General features: G+C 46.0%; 1 protein-coding gene across 4 annotated transcripts in view; it reads right to left on the minus strand.

The window, feature by feature from the left end:
- TRABD (TraB domain containing) overlaps nt 1-22,496 on the minus strand; it is a 143,189-nt gene that overhangs the window by 39,281 nt on the left and 81,412 nt on the right. For 3 of the 4 annotated variants that reach the window (XM_073573450.1, XM_073573449.1, XM_073573453.1), the window contains exon 9: nt 11,961-12,072. In XM_073573450.1, the coding sequence (XP_073429551.1) occupies nt 11,961-12,072 (112 nt within the window). Of the gene's footprint in view, nt 1-2,721; nt 4,044-11,960; nt 12,073-22,496 lie in introns of those variants that run through there. The other variant, XM_073573451.1, reaches the window with a different exon arrangement.

Here is a 22,496-nt window from a genome sequence, read left to right on the forward strand (position 1 = left end):
CCACAAAGGCAAATATTACAAAGAAAGGAAAACAGTTACACAAAGCATCTGTCTTTCAGAGTTAAGTAATTCCGGAGACAGAAGAAGCATGTGTTAAAAAAGTTAAGATAATTATAAATATATTCTACACCAGCTGTCCTTCATGTCGGTGAACTTTTCAACACACATTTAGGCATCGTTCGCACATTGCAGTTGTAGTGGACTACAGAGATGGCTGCAAGGTGTGAACGCAATCTTACACTTCTTAAAATTGGCAGGATAATACAAGAAATTGCAAGTGACATTCTTGATCTCATGATTACACAAGGAACATCAATAAACAAGCACATTGTAGTACAGTACTAAGTAACCATGCGTCCATCATTAGCCCAGTTCACTTAAAATGGGGCAACTTGAAGTCAAAATGTTTTAATTTTTTAAATTTAACCTTGGACCACAACTTTAATTGCTGAACTGGATGGACAAATGTCTTTTTTCAGCCTTGTTAACTATGTTGCTATAGCTCAGATCCTATAGCAGAGTTATCGCATATGGCCAATAGCTATGTCCTCGAATTAAAATGAGTTATCGGGCAACACCTGCAAATACATGCACTTATTCACGACTGCAGAGGAAATTAGCCTATACGCGCTATGTCATTTATGACATGCGGTAGTGGAGGCAACATTATTCCTAAAGCGCCTCAAGGTTTATTGCAGTACAAGGTTTTACAAGCAGATATTAGGGATCAGAGCAGAAAATAGGTGTCAGAGAGAGGTCTCTTATTGGACGAAATGCTTCTGCAAATCAAAGAAAACAGGGTCTCTTGCAACACTACAGTTCAACAGGATACAAAAGCAGGACATAAAAATGGCCTAAGGTAACTCAAGCACTGCGATCTACCTGATTTCGCTTTTTTTCTAGAATTTAGTTTCATATGCTACGCACTCTACAACTGCTGTGCATTAGACGGGACGACTAATGTGTTATCATTGAATTTCCCCTTTAAGTAAACCATTAATTTCACACACTGTTTAAAGAAATCATTCATAATGGAATTAAAATTGGTATATGGGAGCAGACTTAAGATATGGACACACTTGGAACGGGAGGAGGGCATTTTTAATTTTATGTAAAAGAGTATTCTCAAGTACCTTAAATAATTGGTAAACTGCAGTGTGCTTGTAAAACAAGCAATTTTGCAATTTACTGTTTATTAAAAATTTTCTCCAGTCTCAAGAACGGAGGAATTTTTATCGTTTACGGCTAGGTGTGTAGGTAACCAGCCACCACGGCAGTCTCATCAGCAGTGCGTGGAAATAGCACAGTGACTACAAGCCTTTTGCTACAAAACTTGCAAGTGCTATTTTGATGCTGGTCAGAATACGGAATCTAGATAGCTTCAGTACCCCTGACCAATGATACTGCTGGGCCAAACTATCAATTATCAGTGAACCCCCATTTCCTGGCAAGCAATGCGCTTCTGAAAAACAAAATGAGAAAAACCTTTTTATTGCATGCATTTTGGATAACCTTTGATTGCAAAAAAGATTATTAAAATTGTTGAATGACGAAAAAATAAAGTCAAATACATCAATGAACTAATCTGGCAACTAGGTTTGTACGCTTTATCCCTCTGAAGGATATCATTGAGGGCTCACGCTCAAATTAGCATATACATTCGACGAGTGCTATCCGATGTTTTACATAATAGTAAATCTGATTCTCTTGCATGAGAGAATATACACTTATGTGACCCCGGCCTGCAGGATATTCTAGAGGTGATTCATGACCATATCAAAGGTCAACATCCATTTGGCCATAATTCAGAGGAGGAAAGACATGGGGTTACCAACCTTACTACCATATACCGTGGTTGTAGAAGCTAAAAATTGTCAACATTTATTCTTGAAACCCCTTAGACAGAAATGCTTTTTAGGTCCAAAAAAGATATCTAAAGCAAAAAACAAAAATCAGTGTCCGTAACTTTTAAATTGGTGTACATTAAAGAAGATGAGGAGGAAGATTTATGAAATATACAATGTATTTAATTTCTTACGGTAACCCTGAAGTGAAAGCTGTGATGTGAATAGTTGCTATTGGCTACAAAAACAGAGGGGGGGGGAGGGGGGGGTGTACAGTTTCATAAATTAATCCAAAAAGTGTTAAAAAAAGATTGTTCCTTGCTATGTGACATCATGTTCAAACCAACTTCTCCATGGGGACAAGAAGATATGCTTCTACAGGCTCCCCAAACTGTCACCATGCATTTATTGTAACCCTATACCCTTCCTAACAAGGTCATACTATAGTCTAATTACTGCATATGCCCCCCCCCCCCCAAAACCCACAAATCAATAATAATAATATGCTAATTAGCAAATGACTAGTTGTGGGGGCATAGTTTTCCCCTAGTCATCCCCCTTACCGTGTTATCACAATCCGGTGGGCGAGTAACATGATTAGCATGCTCAGTGTCAACTTTGCAAACCTCTTCTTCCCTGACAATGCGGCCCACTAAACCCAGGCGTACGTAGCCCAGCTTCATAGTTGCACTGTGCATGCGGAAGGAAGCAGCGGTGATATAGGACAGAGCAACCAGAGCCAGCGGTATCGGTTACCTGACCGACTCCCTGGGCATGTCCAGTTATTTATACACATAAAATTTTGATTCTCATTTTTGGAAGGGAGTCGTGCTGCAATACAATTTTTTTTTTTCTTTAAACACCTGGGCATATGACATAAAAGTGAAAAGGTGATTTGGTTTAATACAAATTTGGTTTCAGAAGTTACACAATATATTTGTAGAATACAAGTGAATAATTTAAATGTGAATAAGAAGCTACTATTTCTATGAACATTGCTTGCTCCATTCCTAAATTCTGAGATCCTGATACACAAAGAAACAGTAAATAGGTCAGCCAGCCTTTGTGGGTGGTTAGTCCATAGAGTCAATAGTCTCATTTATGAAATAAATCAGGTAAGAGAAAGGTGGAAGCACTGCACCATAAAAGTATTGTGTGAGTCAATCTTTAAAAAGTTATAGCCCTCAAAAATGACCAAAGAAAAGATTTTTCCTATAGCGTTGGGGTTAGATGCAAGACTTGTAATCACATTTTGTTGCCTTTGAAACATTGTATTTAAAGAGGTTCTCTCCTAGTTCTCATGGTTGCTGGGGATGGGGTATGCTCCTGAAGACTGACAATCCAGATCAGTAGCATGGTTGTGCTGCTGGTCCAAACTGAGTGCTTTCCTGTGCTGCCAGCTGAGACCGTTTCTGTAGCATGGGAGAAGCACAATAGAGTAAAACCACTAGAACCTGCGACCAGGCTCTATAGCAGTGTTTTCTTAACCCCAGTATATCCCCCCAGATCATGTTTTCAGGGTTCTCTTAGTATTGTACAAGTGATGGAATTATCATCAAAGCATCAGAAACTGCCACAGGTCCTCTCGCTCCTGCAATACTAAGGAAATCCTGAAAAATGATCTATTGGGGGGGGGTCTTTGATGACAGTCTGAGAAACCGTACATGATCCTAGGCAATCGGCGACTTAAACCATAGGGTGGCCAGTAACTTTGGCAATGAGCTGTACACTACAAAATTAAAAATCCTTTAAGAACCGAGAGGATTTTTTAAAATGAGCTACTTTGCAAACTAGCTCGTTTTTCAAGCACTTTTACCCATGTAAGAACTTGAGACAACCTCTTTAAATAGTTCTTGCTCTCAAAAAAACAGCAGTTCCTGCAGAGGCTACAGTAGCTGCCTATTACTCTAACCAGAGGACGTTTTTTGGATATTCCTTGGATATTCCTTGGATAAATACTCAGGGCAGATGGAGTAATCGGTCACATAGAAACATAATTAGCATTCATTAGCTGCAGTCTAAAAACTCCAGATTTTCATTCGATTCAGTCTTTGAAGGCAATACTGTGTGGCTGGCACTGAAAGGATAAACTGGACAGTCCTCCTACTAACACAAAAACAACCGTAACCGACAAGTCCAAAAAACGTCACTTTTGCAGTAAAAGTAATAATCCTATTCAGGGCTGAGGGAGGAGGCACGCTGTAAGAAAAGAGAAAAAAAAAACAAAAAACAAAAAAAAAACAGCATTTATACAGATTTTAAACAACATAGACTAAGGTTATTAAAAAAAAAAAAACTGTCCGAGTCACATTTGAGGCAGCAACCCATCTTCGTCATGTGTCAGGATGGGTTGCACCTGAAGAGACGTGTTAACGTTAGGTCAGGCTGAGGACCAGTTTTGCGACTAAACATAATGGATATGATCTCTCAGCCATGTAGCAAGAAAAAATTATTTTTTGTCTGCCTGAGCAAAAAGGAGATTTTTGTGTACTCACCGTAAAATCTCTTTCTCTTAGCCTCTAATTGGGGGACACAGGACCTTGGGTGTTATGCTTTCTGTCCACTAGGAGGCGACACTATGCTTAATCTGAAAAAGATTTGGCTCTGGCTCCTCCTCCACAGTATACACCCCTGGGCGGCATCCGCCTTACCTCAGTTTTTGTACCCAATCAGTAGGAGGAGATAACAAATCCAACATAACCAAGCCTATAAACAAAGGCTACTATGTACAGCTCAAGGAACAATATGAGTACCCAACATAATAACAGCCCGCAAGGGCAACAGGGTGGGAGCTGTGTCCCCCAATTAGAGGCTAAGAGAAAGAGATTTTACGGTGAGTACACAAAAATCTCCTTTACTCTGTCGCCTCATTGGGGGACACAGGACCTTGGGACGTCCCAAAGCAGTCCCTGGGTGGGAAGCAATGGACGAATATTGTGCTGACAGGTCCCTAGACTTGGGACACTGCCGCCTGCAGTACCCGTCTACCCAGACTCGCTTCCACTGAGGACTTAGTATGCACACTGTATTGTTTTGTAAACCTGTGTAAGCTAGTCCAAGTGGGCGCTTTACACACGTGTTGTGCTGAAGCCTGGCGTCGAATGGCCCAGGAGGCTCCTACCGCCCGTGTGGAATGTGCCGTGATACCGGCCGGAATAGGAGAATTGTGTAGGCGGTGGGCGTCATGGATGGTGGACCTGATCCACCTGGCAAGGGTAGCTTTTGAAGCCGGTAAACCCTTGCGAATGCAAGGAAAAACAGGAATCAGACTTCCGGAAAGGCGGAGTCCTAGACACACACACATACGCAATGCCCTGGCAAGTTCAAGCGTATGCGGGGCCCTCTCCACTCTATGAACCGGAGCCGGGCAAAGGGTCGGTAATGAGATGCCCTCATTGAGGTGGAAATCAGACAACCTTTGGAAGGAAGGATGGAACTGTACGGAGAACCACCTTGTCCTGGTGGAAGAATAGGAAAAGCTGTTTGCAGGAGAGCGCTGACAGCTCAGACACCCTGCGTAGCGAGGTGATTGCCACGAGGAAGACCACCTTTTGTGATAAAACTCGAAGTGGAACTTCCTTAAGAGGTTGAAAAGGAGGTGCCTGTAGAGCAGTTAGGACCAAATTAAGGTCCCACGTATCGAGTGGACGTCTATAAGGAGGGACCAATCTGGAGACTCCCTGAAGAAACGTCCTGACTTGTGGTTTGTTAGCAATACGCTTCTGAAAGAGCACTGAAAGCGCTGACACCTGACCCTTAAGCGATCCTAAGGATAGGCCGGCGTCCAGACCTGATTGAAGGAAACCAAGAACTTTCAGAAGAGAGTAAGGGAACGGAATTCGCCCGCGAGAGTCGCACCAAGTAAAATACGTTTTCCAGGTACGATAATAAACTTTGGCGGAAGCTGGTTTCCGTGCCCTGATCATGGTTCTAATGACGTCTGGAGCAAAACCTGCCTGGGTTAAAACCCAGGTTTCAAGGTCCACGCCGTCAAATTGAGAGTCCCTAAATTCTGGTGGTAGAACGGGCCGTGAGACAGGGGATCGGGATGGTCTGGAAAACGCCAAGGGGTGTCTGCTGTAAGCTAAAGGATGTCGGCGTACCATGTAAGTCTGGGCCAGTCCGGCGCAATTAGGATGGTCGGAACTCCTTCCTGTTTGATCTTCCTCATAACTCTGGCCATCAGGGGAAGAGGTGGGAAAATGTACAGAAGCTGGAACTGAGTCCAGTCCTGAACCAGGGAATCCGCCCCGAGCAACCTCAGATCGCATGTCCTTGCCATGAAATTGGAGACCTTGGCATTGAGATGAGATGCGATGCGATTAGGTCCACGTCCGGAGTCCCCCAGCGATAACAGATCCGACGAAAGATTTTGGGATGGAGAGACCACTCCCCCGAGTCCATTTCCTGTCTGATGAGGTAGTCGGATTCCCAGTTGTCCACACCCGGACTGTGGACCACAGAGTACCGATTTCTTGTTTTATGCCCAGCGAAGGAGACGCGCCACTTATCTCATTGCCTGGGCACTGCGAGTCCCACCTTGGTGGTTCACATATGCCACTGCCGTGGCATTGTCCGACTGCACTCTGATGTGAGAGGCCTTCAGCAGATGGCAAAAAACTTTTAGCGCCAGGAAGATAGCTCGTATCTCCAGAATGTTGATGGGCATGCTCGCTTCTATTGGAGACCACTTGCCCTGTGATGTAGGTGCACTGCACCCCATCCTGTTAGACTCGCGTCGGTGGTCAGGACTTTCCATCGACTGGGAAGAAAGGATTTTCCTTTGGCCAGTATGGGTGGTTTGAGCCACCAGTACAGTGATTTCCTGGTTGACTCCGTCAGTCGGAACTCCCTTTCGAGGGAGAAAGGGTTCCTGTCCCAGGATCTGAGAATGACTAGTTGAAGAGGTCTGAGGTGGAACTGGGCAAATGGTACCACCTCCATTGCTGCTGCCATCCTGCTAAGGAGTCTCCTGGCAAACCGAAGAGATCGGCAAGGTATGTGGATTAACATGCGAACTGCACAGCGGATAGCTTGTACCTTGTCCTTGGGAAGGTGTACCAGACCCCTGGAGGTATCGAATAGGATCCCTAGGAAGATCAGTGACTGACTCAGGAGTAGTTGACGACTTCTTAAAGTTGACTAGCCAGCCTAGACGAGTTAGTGTGTTGATCGTGATCGAGACGCTGTCTTCGCAGTCCTTGACAGAAGGTGCCTTGATGAGTAGATCATCCAGATATGGGACGACCACTATGCCTCTGGAGTGTAGGACATCCATGGTGGCTGCCATAACCTTGGTGAATGTTCTGGGAGCCGTGGCTAATCCGAAAGGCAAAGCCACGAACTGGTACCGATTCTGCCCTATTGTGAACCTGAGAGATCTTTGATGAGCAGGCGCAATAGGGATGTGCAGGTATGCCTCTTGTACGTCTATGGAGGCGATATATTCTCCCTGTTCCATAGCCGCAATGATGGATCGAAGGGACTCCATGCGAAACTGCCGAACTCTTACAAACTTTTTGAGTTGCTTTAGGTCCAGGAATTGGCCGAACGCTGCCTCCCTTTTTGGGAACCACGAATAGGTTGTAGTAGAGTCCTCGGGATCTCTCGTTTTCGGGAACCCGTATTATGACTCCTGCTTGAAGGAGAGAGAGACACTATTTCCTTGACCCACCTGTCCTCTGTAATAGGCAGCCAGACTTGCTGAAAGATTAAAAGTCGACCGCCTACAGGTGGGGTGTCTTCCGTATTGCGCGAGTCATGACGAGGAGAAATTCTGGAATTTCCCTCCTTTGGGCTTTGCCTGGCCTGATGTTGACCGCCAATTTTTGTCCGTCCTCTGTGCTGTCCTTTGGTTGTCCCTGTGAGGGGGAACGGTTGTAATTCTGTGAAGGACGTGAAGCGGCCTAGCCTGAGGAGTTCCGAAAAGACCGGAACCTAGCCTGGTTACGTCGCTTAAACGTACGTTTAGGTTGCGGTTGGGGAAGAAAGGTGCTCTTACCCCCCGTGGCATTGGAAATCATCTTGTCCAATTTTTCCCCGAAAAAAATCTCCCACTGACGTACGGGAGATCCGTAAGAGACTTGTTTGAAGATGCGTCCGCTTCCCATTTTCACAGCCAGAGGATACGTCTGATTGTAATTACATTCGCTGCTATACCTGCTACGCCTCTTGCAGAATCAAAAGTTGCAAGGCGTATGTAATCTGCCACCACCGCTATCTGAACTAGTTGATCGAACATCTGAGGAGCAGGAGGCTCTCCTGCAATCTTTTGGCCCATTCCAGAATGGCCGTAGCTGCCCACGTTGAGGTGAATGTGGGAGCTAGGGAGGCTCCTGCAGCCTCAAAAATTGAACGAGCCATGCGCTCAACCTGCCGATCTGCTGTATCCTTCAGGGTTGAGCTATCTGGCAGTGAGAGGAGAGACTGTGCTGCAAGCCTAGAGATAGGGGGATCGATTTCCGGTGGATCTGTCCACTTCTTGGTCTTTTTGAGAAAAAAGGGTATCTAGCCCTTTTTTACGGTTTTATTTACAGTTGGCGAATTTTTTGGCAGGCTGCGAAAAATGCTTATCAAGGATGTCCTGAAAACTTGGGTGATCAGAAAAAAAAAAAAAAAAAAACTTTAGGGACCCCTCAAAACAGATCTTATGTTTTGGGGATTCTTGGGGAGCATCGGATAAAAACCAGCACCCGATGAATAGAAGTGATAATGTCCTCAACTAGCGCTGTATTGCTAGGAGGACAAGGAGCCTGAGACTCCTATGTTTCCTTTTCTGATTCGGAGTCACAGATGCCCTCTGAATCCTGCGCATCGCTGAGGCGTTGCCTGGAGGGAGATCTTGGACCGCCACTTTTCCATGCCCGAAGATCTCTGTGGAGATCTGCTGCGCCCGTCTCTGGAACGAGACGGTCTAGGAGACCTAGAATTACGGTGTCTCTGCCTAGAGCAGGACGACCGTGAGCCATGGGAGGACGTAGCTGAACGTGACCTATGGGACCGTTCACTACTAGCATTGCCAGGGACTGCCTGTCCGCTTATAGCTGGGATATGACCCTGCATAGCCTGAAGCAATGTGAAAGTCAGCGTATCTATGGACTGTGACATAGATGCGGCCCATACCGGCATGTCAGTGGAGTTGAAACAGTGACAGGAGCCTCTTGGGGCACTGACCCAGCATTTTGGGAACAACTCTAGCAGTACGGTACATGTTGCCACTGGGAAGATTGGCTTTGCTTTGCAGGCTGAACAGACTGCGTAACAGCAGATAAACCTGTTTTTTTTTGTTTTTTTTTCTTCTCCTTTCTTCGGACCTGGAGACCGACATAGAATAACCTGCCGGCACTCAGTGCACTATGACCAAAAACCTTACAGGGGTGGCTATGCAGAGGAGCGCTATAGGGAACCTATAGGGAGTCTGCGTCCACAGCAGGATAATATCCTGCTGTGCCTTACCCCACCGGTGTGCTCCTAGATCTGGCGCCAGCAGAAAAACTTCGTTTCTGCGCCCCCTGGAGACTGTGCAGCGTTCTTGAGTAATATAGCAGCGCTGCTCTCTTCCCTGAGGTAAAAAGGTGGGAGGGAGGAGGGGCGGAGAGCAGAAAAAGGGCGAGCAGCCAGGCAAAACCGCGCCTTCCTGGCTCGATCCGCCCCCTGTATGACGCTGTGCAGCGTCATTATCATCCAAGGGGGCAGGCCGGGGGCGGTAACAAGGGGCGGCGGCTTCGGCCGAAGCCGCGGTCTAAAGTACAAAATCCTGCCCGGGAAGGGCTCCAGAGCGGCGCAGTAGTCCGGAGGGGGGCGGAAAACGAACCAAAACACCCCCCGGATGAGTGCCATATCGCCCGGACGCCCCTATATACGCAGCGCAGCCCTGTGAAGGGTCTTTTTGACCCCTTTAGAGGGCTGACGCTGCCGCAGGGACCGGAATCCCTGCATCCTGTGGCCCAAATATGACAGCCCCCGGCCCAATAGCAGACCACAGCAGTGCTGGGGCTACAATAAAGTTAGCGCTGCGAACGCAGCTCCTACCTGTGGCGTCTCAACCTAACATCCCTAGAGGGGGTTAGGGAGGGCGCTTCACCGCCATCAGGAGGAATTCTTCCTCACCTCAGCCTCAACCCAAAAAGGCCCAGGGCCTGGGGAAGGAGGGGGGTTCTCGACCTCGAACCATGCACCCAAAGGGCTGGGGAGGGAGCGACATGGGAAAGAGCCATCTCTACCTCAACCGGGTACCGCTAAAAAGAGGACCGAGTAGGGAGCCATGCCGGGAGTCTCAGAGACCCTCTTTTCTTCATTTGTGTCAAGAAGAATCTTCTTAGGTGTGCCTCCTTGCGACACTAAGCAAAAACTGAGGTAAGGCGGATGCCGCCCAGGGGTGTATACTGTGGAGGAGCCAGAGCCAAATCTTTTTCAGATTAAGCATAGTGTCGCCTCCTAGTGGACAGAAAGCATAACACCCAAGGTCCTGTGTCCCCCAATGAGGCGACAGAGTAATTGGCTTTTTTCTCCACCATCTGTACTGCTCTGTGCTGATTTGTAAATCTGGTCTGCTCAGTCAAACTTTACAGTAATGGCATTACTACTGGCTTGACAGGGGGCAGAACTGAAGCAGAAGAAAAAAAAAAAAAAAAAAAAAACCTCTGCTCTGTCAAATGAGAATTTTCTTTCCTTTTTCTCTCCTGCTGTGAGCCGATTAGTTATGTTTGTTCACAATGCTGCTCCCCTGACATTAAAAACACACATTTTGAGCAGTGTGCGGCGTTTCTTCAGTCGTAACCCATCCTGACAAGGCACGGATGGGTTACAGCTTGAAATATGTCACGGCGGCTATTTTTATTACATTCTCAGAAAACCCTTTTAATACATTTTTTTTTTTTTAGAGCCCATAGGTGCACAAGTTAAAGGAAACCTGGCTGATTAACCAATTATGTCACGCGCCTCACTTGTGAGGTGATGTATTGCTGAGGGCGAGCTGCAGATGGTAGATCTGACAGAAGTGATAAGCTGCACAGTCCTTTCTCTAAGAGCAACACATTTTGTTTATGTATGTTTAGTACATAAATGAGCGTTAAACTGAGCTCATTTTATATTTTGGCCCTCTGATGAAGGCAACTAGCCGAAACGCGCGTTGGGGAGGATGCCATCTAGGAGACTGAGATCAACATAACTTAGTGTAAGCTAAATTCCACTTTTAGATTTACCCTTAGATTTTCACATGGTCTTTCTCATTACACCTACTCAAACTGCCAGTTGTGTCCTAGTACCTATATAAAGATATGAATGTATAAAGAGGATTCACATATCTGTTAGCACTATGGAGTTATGGTGACACCTACTGGTGTCACACTGCACGATAACTTTTACCACCTATTTTAGCATTCACCTGTTTGCACAATTCGCTTTTTGCTGATTTTATTACTTTTTCACATACAATTTGTGCTTTATTCATTTATTTTTTTCTGATTTACTGAACTATATGTACCACTCCTCTTTGTATTACTTGCACCACTATATGCATTTACCACTTAGCTGACAAATTGGCACTTCAATATCCAGTGTTATTACTCTGGATGTGCGTCCTTGTTCTATATAACTTTTTTAAATCAATTTTACATTGTTGTTTATTCTGCTAATTTACCTGACTATATGTAATCTAATAAATTTAAACTTGACTTTTCTATACGATAATTTTGACTTTTTGGTCATCCGTTTCCTTTTTGTTTTTTTCTGTTCATTTTCTGACTGTCCATGACTTCATTTTAGGTCCTAATATTGTTGGTGGCTATTCACTATTCAGTGTTCTTCACGTTCACTAATTCTTGGAAGTACATGTATACTCCTGCCACCACCAATCATTCCTTTATTTCTATTTACACTTTAAAGAGAGAAACTATGAAACAGACTTGAACAGAGCCTCCATCTTTCTGCCAATCTAGAGCCATTCATTTTGGCTATATCTAAAGAAATGGTTTCTGCAGACAGTTACTACTAGCAATCTCCATATATGCTTACTTCTATGGTGGAGAAGGAAAATGGTGGGGAGTGCAGAAAGTGATCCTGCCGAGGTTCGCCACGTTCCTATAAGTTTGTATGTAGAAGAACACATTTTTTTACCTCATGATTTCTTGAATATTTACATCGCTATTCCAGTTCTTCTCAATACCAGGTACATGTCCCATCCCGACAACACCAACAACAATAGATGGCACACTTTTTCTAGACTCCACTAGAAAGAGAAAGAAAAGTGAACACTAAATTACAATTTGAGCATCAATAATAATGAAATATAAGCCTTTTCACATTTATATAAAAAAAAAAAAAAAAGGAAATGTGGCTTAAATATAATGCAGGCATTGGACAATAGAGAATTAGGGTGGAGGAAGACAATGTGGCTAAATATTACAATTCCCTGTCTGCTCACATCTCCGAGCTGTTGTACATGTGGTATGGTGTCTCCTCCTGCACTTTCGATCCTTTCTTACAACATCCAACTAAGGTGTTTAGTGATGATGCGAAGAAGCCATTTATTGCTCCGATACTTGGGCATGTGCGCACAGTTTTCTTAAGGCAGGTCAAAAACAATACGTTTCTTAGTGGAAACTGCTTCTAGAAATGCTCCTTCTGTGGGGAGTTAGAGACGTTTCAGGAAATTAAAAACTCAAATTTTTTTCTCCTACAGCATAGTGTTTGTAGACGTGACATGCACTCTTCTCTTATCAAAACCTGACGTGGAAGAAAAATGCTCAGTAGACTTAGAACACATGAACAGCAAGTGGTTTTACAATGAAAATTAATAGGAAGACAGTCTTTCAGGTGTTTTTTTTTAGCAATTTTTCAGGCATTTTTTGAAGATCAAACTTCTACAAAAGAAGTCTCAAAAAAGTATATGGTCATACCCTTACTGGCAATGTTTTGCTTTCCCTTCTCTTGTAGCACAATTTTATTGGCTGCACTACACAATAGCAGAAGCCAGTCCGCTGCTCATGAACTAAAAAGGTAGATTTTTTTTTTATTCTATTTTTGTGTATGTAACTATAGAAGCAGTCAACCTGCCTGAATTACTGTTAACATTTAGCAATATCCTCTACAGAAATCATGTTAATCTTTTCAATCTGTTCCCTATGGTTAACATTAACTTATGGGAAAGTGTTTCGGACATGCTCTATGATCTGTGCAGAGATCACTGTGCAGGGATGGAAAGAAGGCGAACGGTGATCATCTCTTATTATAAAAATTAGATAATGTGTTACTCATATGTCGAGGTTATCTTTCATTGCAATGGTGGCTTTTGAGGATAAATCAGATGACTACTGAAAAGTGATCACTACTAGGGATGAGCGAATAGCTTCGAATAACAAAAATGCAAAATTTGGAGCAAAAAAAATTTTTTTTTTTACCATTTCTACAGCTCAACATTATAAAAACTTACTGTGAAGCACCTGGGATTTCAAGGTGCTCGCCACACATCTAGACCAGTTCCATGAGGGGTCTAGTTTACAAAATGGTGTCACTTGTGGGGGGTTTCCTCTGCTTAGGCACATCAGTGGCTCCCGAAACGCAACATGGCGACCGCTTATTATGCCAGCAAATTTTACATTCAGAAAGTCTTAAAATGTTTGTAAAAGTTAAAATATTCATTTTTTCGTTCCACATGCCATTAATTCCTGAGGAGCACCTGAAGGGTTAATAAACTTCTTGAATGTTTTGAGCACCTTGAGGGGTGCTGTTTTTAGAATGATGTCACTTTTGGGTATTTGTCATATAGACCCCTCAAAAAATGGTTTTGTAAATTCTGTTGTAAAAATGAGAAATCGCTGGTCAACCTTTAACCTTTTTTTGTCAGGAAGTTATGTTTCTAAACTTGTGCTGATGTCAAGTAGACATGTGGGAAATGTTATTTATTATACAAATTAAATAAGTTCAAGTCATATAAAAAGAAATGTTACCACCATCATGAAGTACAGTATGTCATGAGAAAACAATGTCAGAATCACCGGGATCCATGGAAGCATTCAAGAATTAAGACCTCAGGCTATGAGCCCACATATGCAGAAAATTCTTGACTAAAAACCGGACTCCTTCCCAGGAAAAACGCAATTTTTTTTGTGCGTTTTTTCCGGAGCATCCACATTCTCATAGAATATAGTTGGAAATGCGTTTTTTCCCGCAAAATTATTGAACATGCTGCGTTTCTCTGTGATGCATTTTTTGCGGAAAAAAACGCATCATGTGCACAAAAATTGCGGAATGCATTATAAGAATGGAATGCTTAATGTATGCATTTAAGCGTTTTTGCAGGGAAATAACGCTAAAAAACGCGAAAAAAACGCTTACGTGGGCACACAGCCTCAAAGTGACAGTGGTCAGAACTGAAAAAATTGGCCTGGTCAGGAAGATGAAAACAAGCTTCGGGGCAAAGGGGTTAAAATGAACTTTTGTTTGTGGGAAAACCCCTATAAGTTATTCTCATTTAATACTCTACAAGATTGGTTCCCGTCCAATACACTATGGCTTGAATGTTTACATTAGTTTATCCTCTCAGGGATCGGATGGTCCATTCCAGTCCGCTCCCACCTTCTTTGAAAACTTGTTCTTGAAGGATTCTCCGCCTGGTCATTCAACCTCTTTGCCGTACAACTGTTTGATCAGAGAAACGAACAAAAAAAAAAAAAAAAAAAATTGGGATTTCAACAGAATTGGGAGTGGGGTTGTAGGAATATCTTCTGGAGACAGAGAAAGGATTTGTATTCACCAAAACTGCTGCTTGCTCTGCTTAGGAAAAAACAAAAACAAAAAAAACCACACTCTTACAAGTTCCTTATAAAGGTAGATCCATTACCCTCCTAAGTTACATGCTATTTTTCCCCTCAGTCCCAGACACATGCTGGCGTTGTGAACTTGAAAATAGAACTACACTTACCGGTAGTTGGGTTTCTAAGACCCTCCACAACAGCACACAGGAGGTTGCCTCCCCATCCTAATTAGGGACAGGAAACAAGAGGTTAAAATAGCCCTCCTCTTCCTCTAATCCCCAGGTGTTTTCCAAGCACCACATAGAGTGAATGCTTGAAAATATTATTTATTCATACAAGTCAAATGAACAAAATTTGTTCGGGGGGGGGGGGGGGGGGGGAATTACCCGTGCTCTCGTGGAAGGTCTTAGAAACCCAACTACTGGTAAGTGTAGTTTTATTTTCTCTAATCCCCTCCACGACAACACACAGGAGGTAAACCAAAGAATAATGGTTTAGGGAGGGAGCACGGCTTGCAGGACTTCCTGCCAAAGTCTAGATCTCATACTGACATAAGATCTAATCTATAATGCCTAGTGAAGGTATGGACTGAAGTCCAGGTCGCAGCCTTGCAGATCTGCTCAATGGATGCATTAGCCTTTTCTGCCCAGGAGACGGAGACAGCTCTAGTGGAGTGGGCTTTCAAGGATAACGGAGGAGGTAGATCCTGATTTTTATAAGCGGTCGCGATTGCCTTCTTGATCCAGTTAGCTAGGGAGCTTTTGGATGCTTATTTCCCCTTGTTTGGTCCACCATACTGAACAAAAAGATTCTGATCTTTCCTCCAGAGTTTTGTTTCTTCCAAACAAACCAGGACTGCTCGCCGGACATCCAGAGAATGGAATCCCACTTCCCTCTCATCCTTCGGGATATCAGAGAAGGAGGGCAGTATTATTTCTTGGGACCTGTGGAAATCCGAAGACACTTTTGGCACAAAGGAAGGGTCTAGCCGGAAAATTAGTCTATCGTCCAGAATTCTTAGATAAGGCTCTCTGATGGACAGAGCCTGAATTTCGCCCACCCTTCTTGCCGTTGTAAGGGCTACGAGTAGTGCTGTTTTCCAGGATAGTTTATCTGGGTATGGTCGATAAGGGTCTAACGAGCCCTCCATTTGAACCTTAGTACTATATTCAAGTCCCAAGCTGGGCCCATGCTGGATTTATTTGGATGGATTTTGGAAGCTGCTGACATAAATCTCCAGATCCATCGATGCTCTGCTAGATTTTGGTCAAAGTAGGAAATTAGGGCTGATACTTGGACCCTTATCTCTTGGATAAGCCGTCTTGTAGGAAGTCTAGGATCTTTGCTAAGTCTGGGTGGAAGGGATCCATGGGAGTGGATCCATACCATGCTGAGAAAGTCTTCCATATTTTGGAGTATATGGCGTTTGTGATTGGTTTCCTACTCTTTTGTAAGGTGGATATCACCGCATGCGAGAGGCCTCTGGCTTTCAGGATTGTGGTTTCAGAAGCCAGGCTGCCAAGCTTAAGCTGTGGGGAGCCGGGTGAAGGATGGGACCTTGATGTAGAATGTTGCGGTCCAAAGGCCTCTCTCAGTTAATTAGTTTTAGGGCTCCGAACCAAGTCCTTTTGGCCAGAGAGGGGCGATCAGGATAGTTTTTACCCCGTCTGTCCTGACCTTTTGCAGAGTTCTTGGTATTAGGGGAATTGGTGGAAAGGTGTATGCCAGTCCGTAGGTTCCACATGTGAGCGAAGGCATCCATCCTTGAATGTTTTCGTTTGGACCTATGGAGAAGTACCACTTTGTTTTGGCGTTCTCCCGGTTCGCGAATAGGTCTACCTCTGGTAGACCCCATTTTTTGGTTATGGTATGGAATACTCTCATATTGAGGCGCCATCCTCCTGGATCTATGTCTGTCCTGCTTAGGAAGTCTGCCTCGATGTTGTCGGATCCTTTCAGGTGGAGAGCTGATAGGGATTGGAGATGGCGTTCTGCCCAGCCAAATATCCATGCTGCAATGTTTTGCAGGCTTCCGTATTTTATGCTGCCCTGATGACGTAGATGGGCCACGGTGGTCATATTATCGGAGTAAATCTGGACATGGGTTCCCTGGATTGATGTTTCCGCTGCCTTTAGGGCTTCTTCTACCACTCTCAGTTCTCTGTAATTGGAAGATTGTTTTTCCATGTCTTTGGGCCAGAGTCCCTGGAAGACTCCCTGCGGTGATAATGCTCCCCAACCGCGTTTGCTGGCGTCTGTTGTAATTGACGTCACGGGATATTGTATCCAGGGTGTTCCTTTTGCTAGGTTTCCCTGGTTGAGCCACCAATTGAGAGACAGCTTTACGTGCTGGGGTAGGGAGATTCTCATATTGAGGGTCTCTGGGTCTTTGTTCCAGAGGGATAGGATACATCTCTAAAGTATCCTTGAGTGGGCCTGGGCCCAGGGGACCGCCTGGATGCAAGAAGTCATTGACCCTAATGTTGACATGACAAACCCTATAGTCACCGGTTTTTGACTTTTTAGAGTCCAAACCTTTGATCTTATGCCTACCTGCTTGGTGGACAGAAGAAAGGATATTTGGTTCTGGGAACCTAGGAAGATCCCTAGAAAGACCTTCCTGGTTGAGGGATTCAGGTCTGATTTTTCCCAATTTACCATCCAGCCTAGGGATGCCAGGGTCTGCAGGACTAATTGCAGGTGCTGTTTAAGAGTGGTGTTGGAGGGAGCCATGACCAGGAGGTCATCCAGGTAAGGGACGACACAAATGTCCTTACATCTGAAGAATGCTACCACTTCTGCCATTATTTTTGTAAATGTTTGGGGTGCCGAAGATATGCCGAAGAGCAGAACTCTGAACTGGAAGAGGTGCACTTCTTCGTCTAGAGTGACTGCAAACCTTAGAATGAAACGGATAGATGGGTACGTGGTAATAGGCCTCATGGAGATCTATGGTGGCCATGTCAAAGTCTTCTACAATCAATGGTATTGTGGTCTTTATCGATTCCATCTTGAAGCATTGGTACCGGACATGTTGGTTCAGCTTCTTTAGGTTGATGACCTGGTATTTCCCACTTGGCTTTTTCACTAAGAACAGCCGGGAGTAGTGGCCTCGGCCCTGCTCTGGTTCTGGATCTGGTGAGATTACCGCCGATGATAGCATCTTTTGGAGTTCCGAATGCAGAACTTTTTGAAGTCTTGCTGAAGGAAGGTGTGTTACTTCCAGGTTTTGAAGGGGCCTGGAGGAGAATTCTATTTTTACTCCCCATCTAACAGAGTCTAGGATTCTTCGATCCATGGTTATCTTCTGCCAGCTCGGGAAGTAGTTTGAGATTCTGCCCCCTACCTGCTTGGCGTAATTTTTTATCTCTGTCTGAACGAGAGTCGTGAAAAATATTCCTGCCTTTCGGGTAGCTCCATCGCCCTGTTTTTCCTTTCCCCTGTACTGAGGGGTTTGAGCCTGGGGTGGGCGATAGGGCTTTTTCTTGGGCGGTTTCGGCTCGGGAAGATTTTTCTTGTCGGTCACCTTTTCTAATAGTTCGTCGAGTGCTGGACCAAATACATATTCGCCCTTGAATGGAATAGAACACAGATTAGAAGATCTTCCCTCGGAGTTCCCCTTTTAATATGGTCCTCTAACTGCTGAAGCCAGAGGTATAGGGTTCTAGTCACACAAGCCGATGTAACATTTGTTTTTAAGGAAGATGCTGAAGCTTCCCAGGACTTCCTCAGTAGACTATCCATCTTTTGGTCAAGCGGGTCCTTGAGCTGCGAGGAGTCCTCGAAGGTTAGCATAGTTTTTTTTAGCTACTCTAGCTACCTGGATATCTACTTTAGGAATCTCAGTAAAAGGCTTCGCGGCTTCTTCATCCAGGGGAAACCGATCTTTCATTTCGCCCGGGATACTTAGCGTCTTTTCCGGGAATTCCCATTCTTCCAAGATTAGATTCTGGACATTATGGATAGGGAAAACCATTTTCTTCCTAGACTTCAGGCCGCCAAATAAATCATCCTGCACAGAGCAGAGTGGTCTATCTTCTTCTACTCCCATTGTGTTCCTGACCGCTGAGAATAGTTCTTCCATATAGTCTGAGGAAAAGAACCATTTCCCATCATCTTCTGTCAGGATTGGGGTTAGTTCACCCTCTTCCCTCCAATCCGCTGACTCGGGTTCAGAATCTGAGATGTCCTCAGGAGCATATTTCCTCTTCCTTGAGGTTGAGGGCCCCCCCCGAATGACTGGGAAAAGGTAGCCAGGGACAACTGGATCTCCTGTCGCACCATCCCTCTTACTTCATCCATCAGGGATGGTTATTCCTCCCGGACGACTTTTCCCGTGCATTGCTGGCACAAGGTCTTTTTCTAATCGGAGGAGGAGTTTTTTTTTCCCTACAGATGGCTTGTAGGCTTTTCTTCCATTTTTGGTGCAGGATCCTTGTCTCCCTGAAAGAGAAAAGGAGGGGGGGTCCCTCAGAATGGGTCCTGAACCAAAAAGGGGTATACCCTTTTCCAAGTGTACTCACTGGGCCAGGGTTTGCGCTGGGCTCTGCAGAAGCAGCTTTCAGGGAAGAAGCATCCATCATGCAGACATTAGTCCTACCTTATGGAGTCTTCCATCAGGGTCCTTAAATAGGAACAGAGATCCAGCGTTTCCTTACCTCATCCAATCAGATGAGATCCCTCCCCCTCAGTTCCTGGCGCCATCCTGTTTTCTTCTCTTCCCACCCCCCCCCCCCCATTTCAAATTTCCCGCCAAGACAGCGGTTTGTTCCACTGTGGAACGCAAGGCGGAAGTGACGCCGAGCCTTCAGACCCGGTGATGAACGTCACTTCCGGTGCATGCCGCTTGGTTAGAAGCGATCATGCGGCGCGCGCGGGGAGCGGATCCTGGGCTGGGGAGCTACGGGAGGCCCCCAGCCCAGTTACAACCATCCAGCATTGCCGAGTCGCCGGAGGATGGTGCGGGTGCCGCCAGCGTCAGGAGCAGCGTCCAGGGAGGAAGGTCCGGGACCATTGACCCCTGCTGCCCGGCTTCCAGGTAGGACTCCGGGATTTGCCTGCCCCATCCACGGAGCACACAGAACCTCTTCATCCCGATTAGGGACAGGAAAACACTGGGGATTAGATGAAGAGGAGGGCTATTTAACCTCTTGTTTCCTGTCCCTAATTAGGATGGGGAGGCAACCTCCTGTGTGCTGTCGTGGAGGGTATTAGAGAAAGATGGATTTTTGGTTCTTACCGTAAAATCTCTTTCTTGGAGCCTTCATTGGGGGACACAGAATACCATGGGTGTATGCTGCTGCTGCTGCTAGGAGGCTGACACTATGCAAAGACAAGAAAATTAGCTCCTCCCCGGCAGTATACACCCACCGACAGGCACCAAGCACCTCAGTTGGTGAAAAAGCAGTAGGAGAAGCAACGAGAAAAAACTCGAACCATATGTACCAACCCAACAAGGGACTCTAAGACCCAACACGGTACAACTTAAACAGGGAGGGTGCTGTGTCCCCCAATGAAGGCTCCAAGAAAGATTTTACGGTAAGAACCAAAAATCCATCTTTCTTTATCGCCTTATTGGGGGACACAGAATACCATGGGACGTCCCAAAGCAGTCCCAAGGGTGGGAACAGCAATAACGAACGAAAGAAACTGAAAGGCTTAGGTCGGCCGGTGAGCCACCGCCGCCTGCAGAACCTTCCTACCAACCACAGCATCAGACGAGGCCTGGGTATGAACCCTGTAGAACCTCGTGAAGGTGTGCAAAGATGACCAGGTTGCAGCCTTGCAAATTTGCATGGCCGAGGCCTGGTGACGAGCAGCCCACGAAGCCGCCACAGACCGGGTGGAATGAGCTCTTACTCCCGGTGGGGGCCGCTTTTCCTGAAGACGATACGCTTCCAGAATGGTAGAACGAATCCAGCGAGCGATCGTGGATTTGGAAGCCGGAAGGCCCTTCTGGCGACCTTCAGAGATGATCAGCAAGGAATCGGACAGACGAAAGGATGAAGTCCTGGCGAGATAGACACGCAGGGCTCTAACTACGTCCAGTTTGTGGAGAGACTTCTCAAGAGGATGAGATGGAGCCGGACAAAAAGAAGGAAGGACGATATCCTCATTGATATGGAAAGCGGAAACCACCTTTGGAAGAAAAGAAGGAACGGGCCTGAGGACGGCTTTGTCCTGATGGAGAATGAGGTAAGGGGAACGACATGACAAGGCCGCCAATTCAGAAACTCTTCTGATGGATGAAATGGCGACCAAAAAGGTGACTTTCCAAGAGAGAAGGGACAAAGGAATGTCCTGGAGAGGCTCGAACGGCGCCTTCTGGAGAGCGCTAAGGACGAGGTTGAGATCCCACGGGTCTATTGGCGAATGATGAGGAGGAGCCACGTGGGAAACCCCTTGCAGAAAGGGTTTTGACCTGTGGTAGAGAAGCCAGCTCTCTTTGGAAGAGGATAGAGAGAGCGGAAACCTGGCCCTTGAGCGTACTGAGGGACAGACCTGCGTCTAACCCAGACTGAAGAAACCCCAGGATAGATGGGATAGAAAAAAGACATTGGGAAGACTCTTATCATCGCACCAACGGAAAAAAGCCTTCCAGTACCTATAGTAAATGCGAGAAGAGGCTGGTTTCCTGGCTCTGATCATAGTTTGAATAACCTGACTGGACAGACCTGATTCCTTCAGAATTCAGAGACTGAGAATTCTCGTGGTAAAGGGGGCCTTGCGAGAGAAGATCTGGACGGTCTGGAAGCCTCCAGGGAACGTCCGCGAGCATGTTGACCAGTTCCGCGTACCAAGGCCGTCTTGGCCAATCTGGAGCGACTAGAATCACTGGTACGCCTTCCGATTTTATCTTTTTGACCACTCGAGGGATCAATGCCAGAGGCGGGAACAGATACGGAAGTTGAAACTGGGACCACGGAGTCTCCAGTGCGTCGCATGCGACGGCTAGAGGGTCCCTGGACCTGGCTACGAACTGCGGCACCTTGTGGTTCATCCGAGATGCCATGGAATCGACATCCGGGGTGCCCCAACGGTCGCATATCTGAGAGAAAACTGCGGGGTGCAGGGACCATTCGCCGGACGCTAGGCCCTGGCGACTCAGAAAGTCGGCTGCCCAATTTTCCACCCCTGGAATATGGACGGCGGAGATTGTCGGAACGTAACGTTCTGCCCAGCGGAATATCTTGGCCACTTCTGACATTACTTGTTTGCTGCGCGTGCCCCCCTGATGGCTTATGTACGCCACGGCCGTGGCGTTGTCCGACTGAATACGGACCGGCTTGCCGGAGAGGAGGGCCTGCCAATGAAGAAGGGCCAGGAAAATTGCTCTGATCTCCAAAAGATTGATTGGGAGGAGAGACTCCTGTGGCTTCCAGCGGCCTTGGGCCGCTTTCTGATGGAACACGGCTCCCCATCCTAGAAGGCTCGCATCGGTGGTGATGACTTGCCACTGAGGCGGAAGGAAGGACCTCCCTTGGAGAACTGACGCTGGCCGTAACCACCAAGTGAGAGACTGCCTCACTCTGAGAGGAAGCCGAATAGGACGGTACAAGGACATCGTGGTCTTGTCCCAGGCTGAAAGCAGAGACAGCTGGAGGGGGCGAAGATGAAACTGCGCAAAGGGTACTGCTTCCATGGAGGCCACCATCTTTCCCAGGACCTTTATGCAGAACCGAATGGGAATGGGAACAGGCCTCTTGAGAGTTCTGATGCCCTTGGACAGAGTTGTAAATTTTTCCCTTGGAAGAAAAACACGGGCTAGCTTCGTGTCGAATTCCATACCCAGAAAGGTCAGACGCTGGGTGGGGATCAGAATGGACTTCTCCTTGTTGACCAGCCAACCTAGGCGGCTGAGAGTGTCCAGGGTTATCTGAAGGCTCCGGAGACAGTC

This window comes from Dendrobates tinctorius, unplaced genomic scaffold, assembly GCF_039654945.1.
Source record: "Dendrobates tinctorius isolate UK_male_01 unplaced genomic scaffold, ASM3965494v1 ptg000035l, whole genome shotgun sequence".
NCBI classification, from domain to species: domain Eukaryota; kingdom Metazoa; phylum Chordata; class Amphibia; order Anura; family Dendrobatidae; genus Dendrobates; species Dendrobates tinctorius.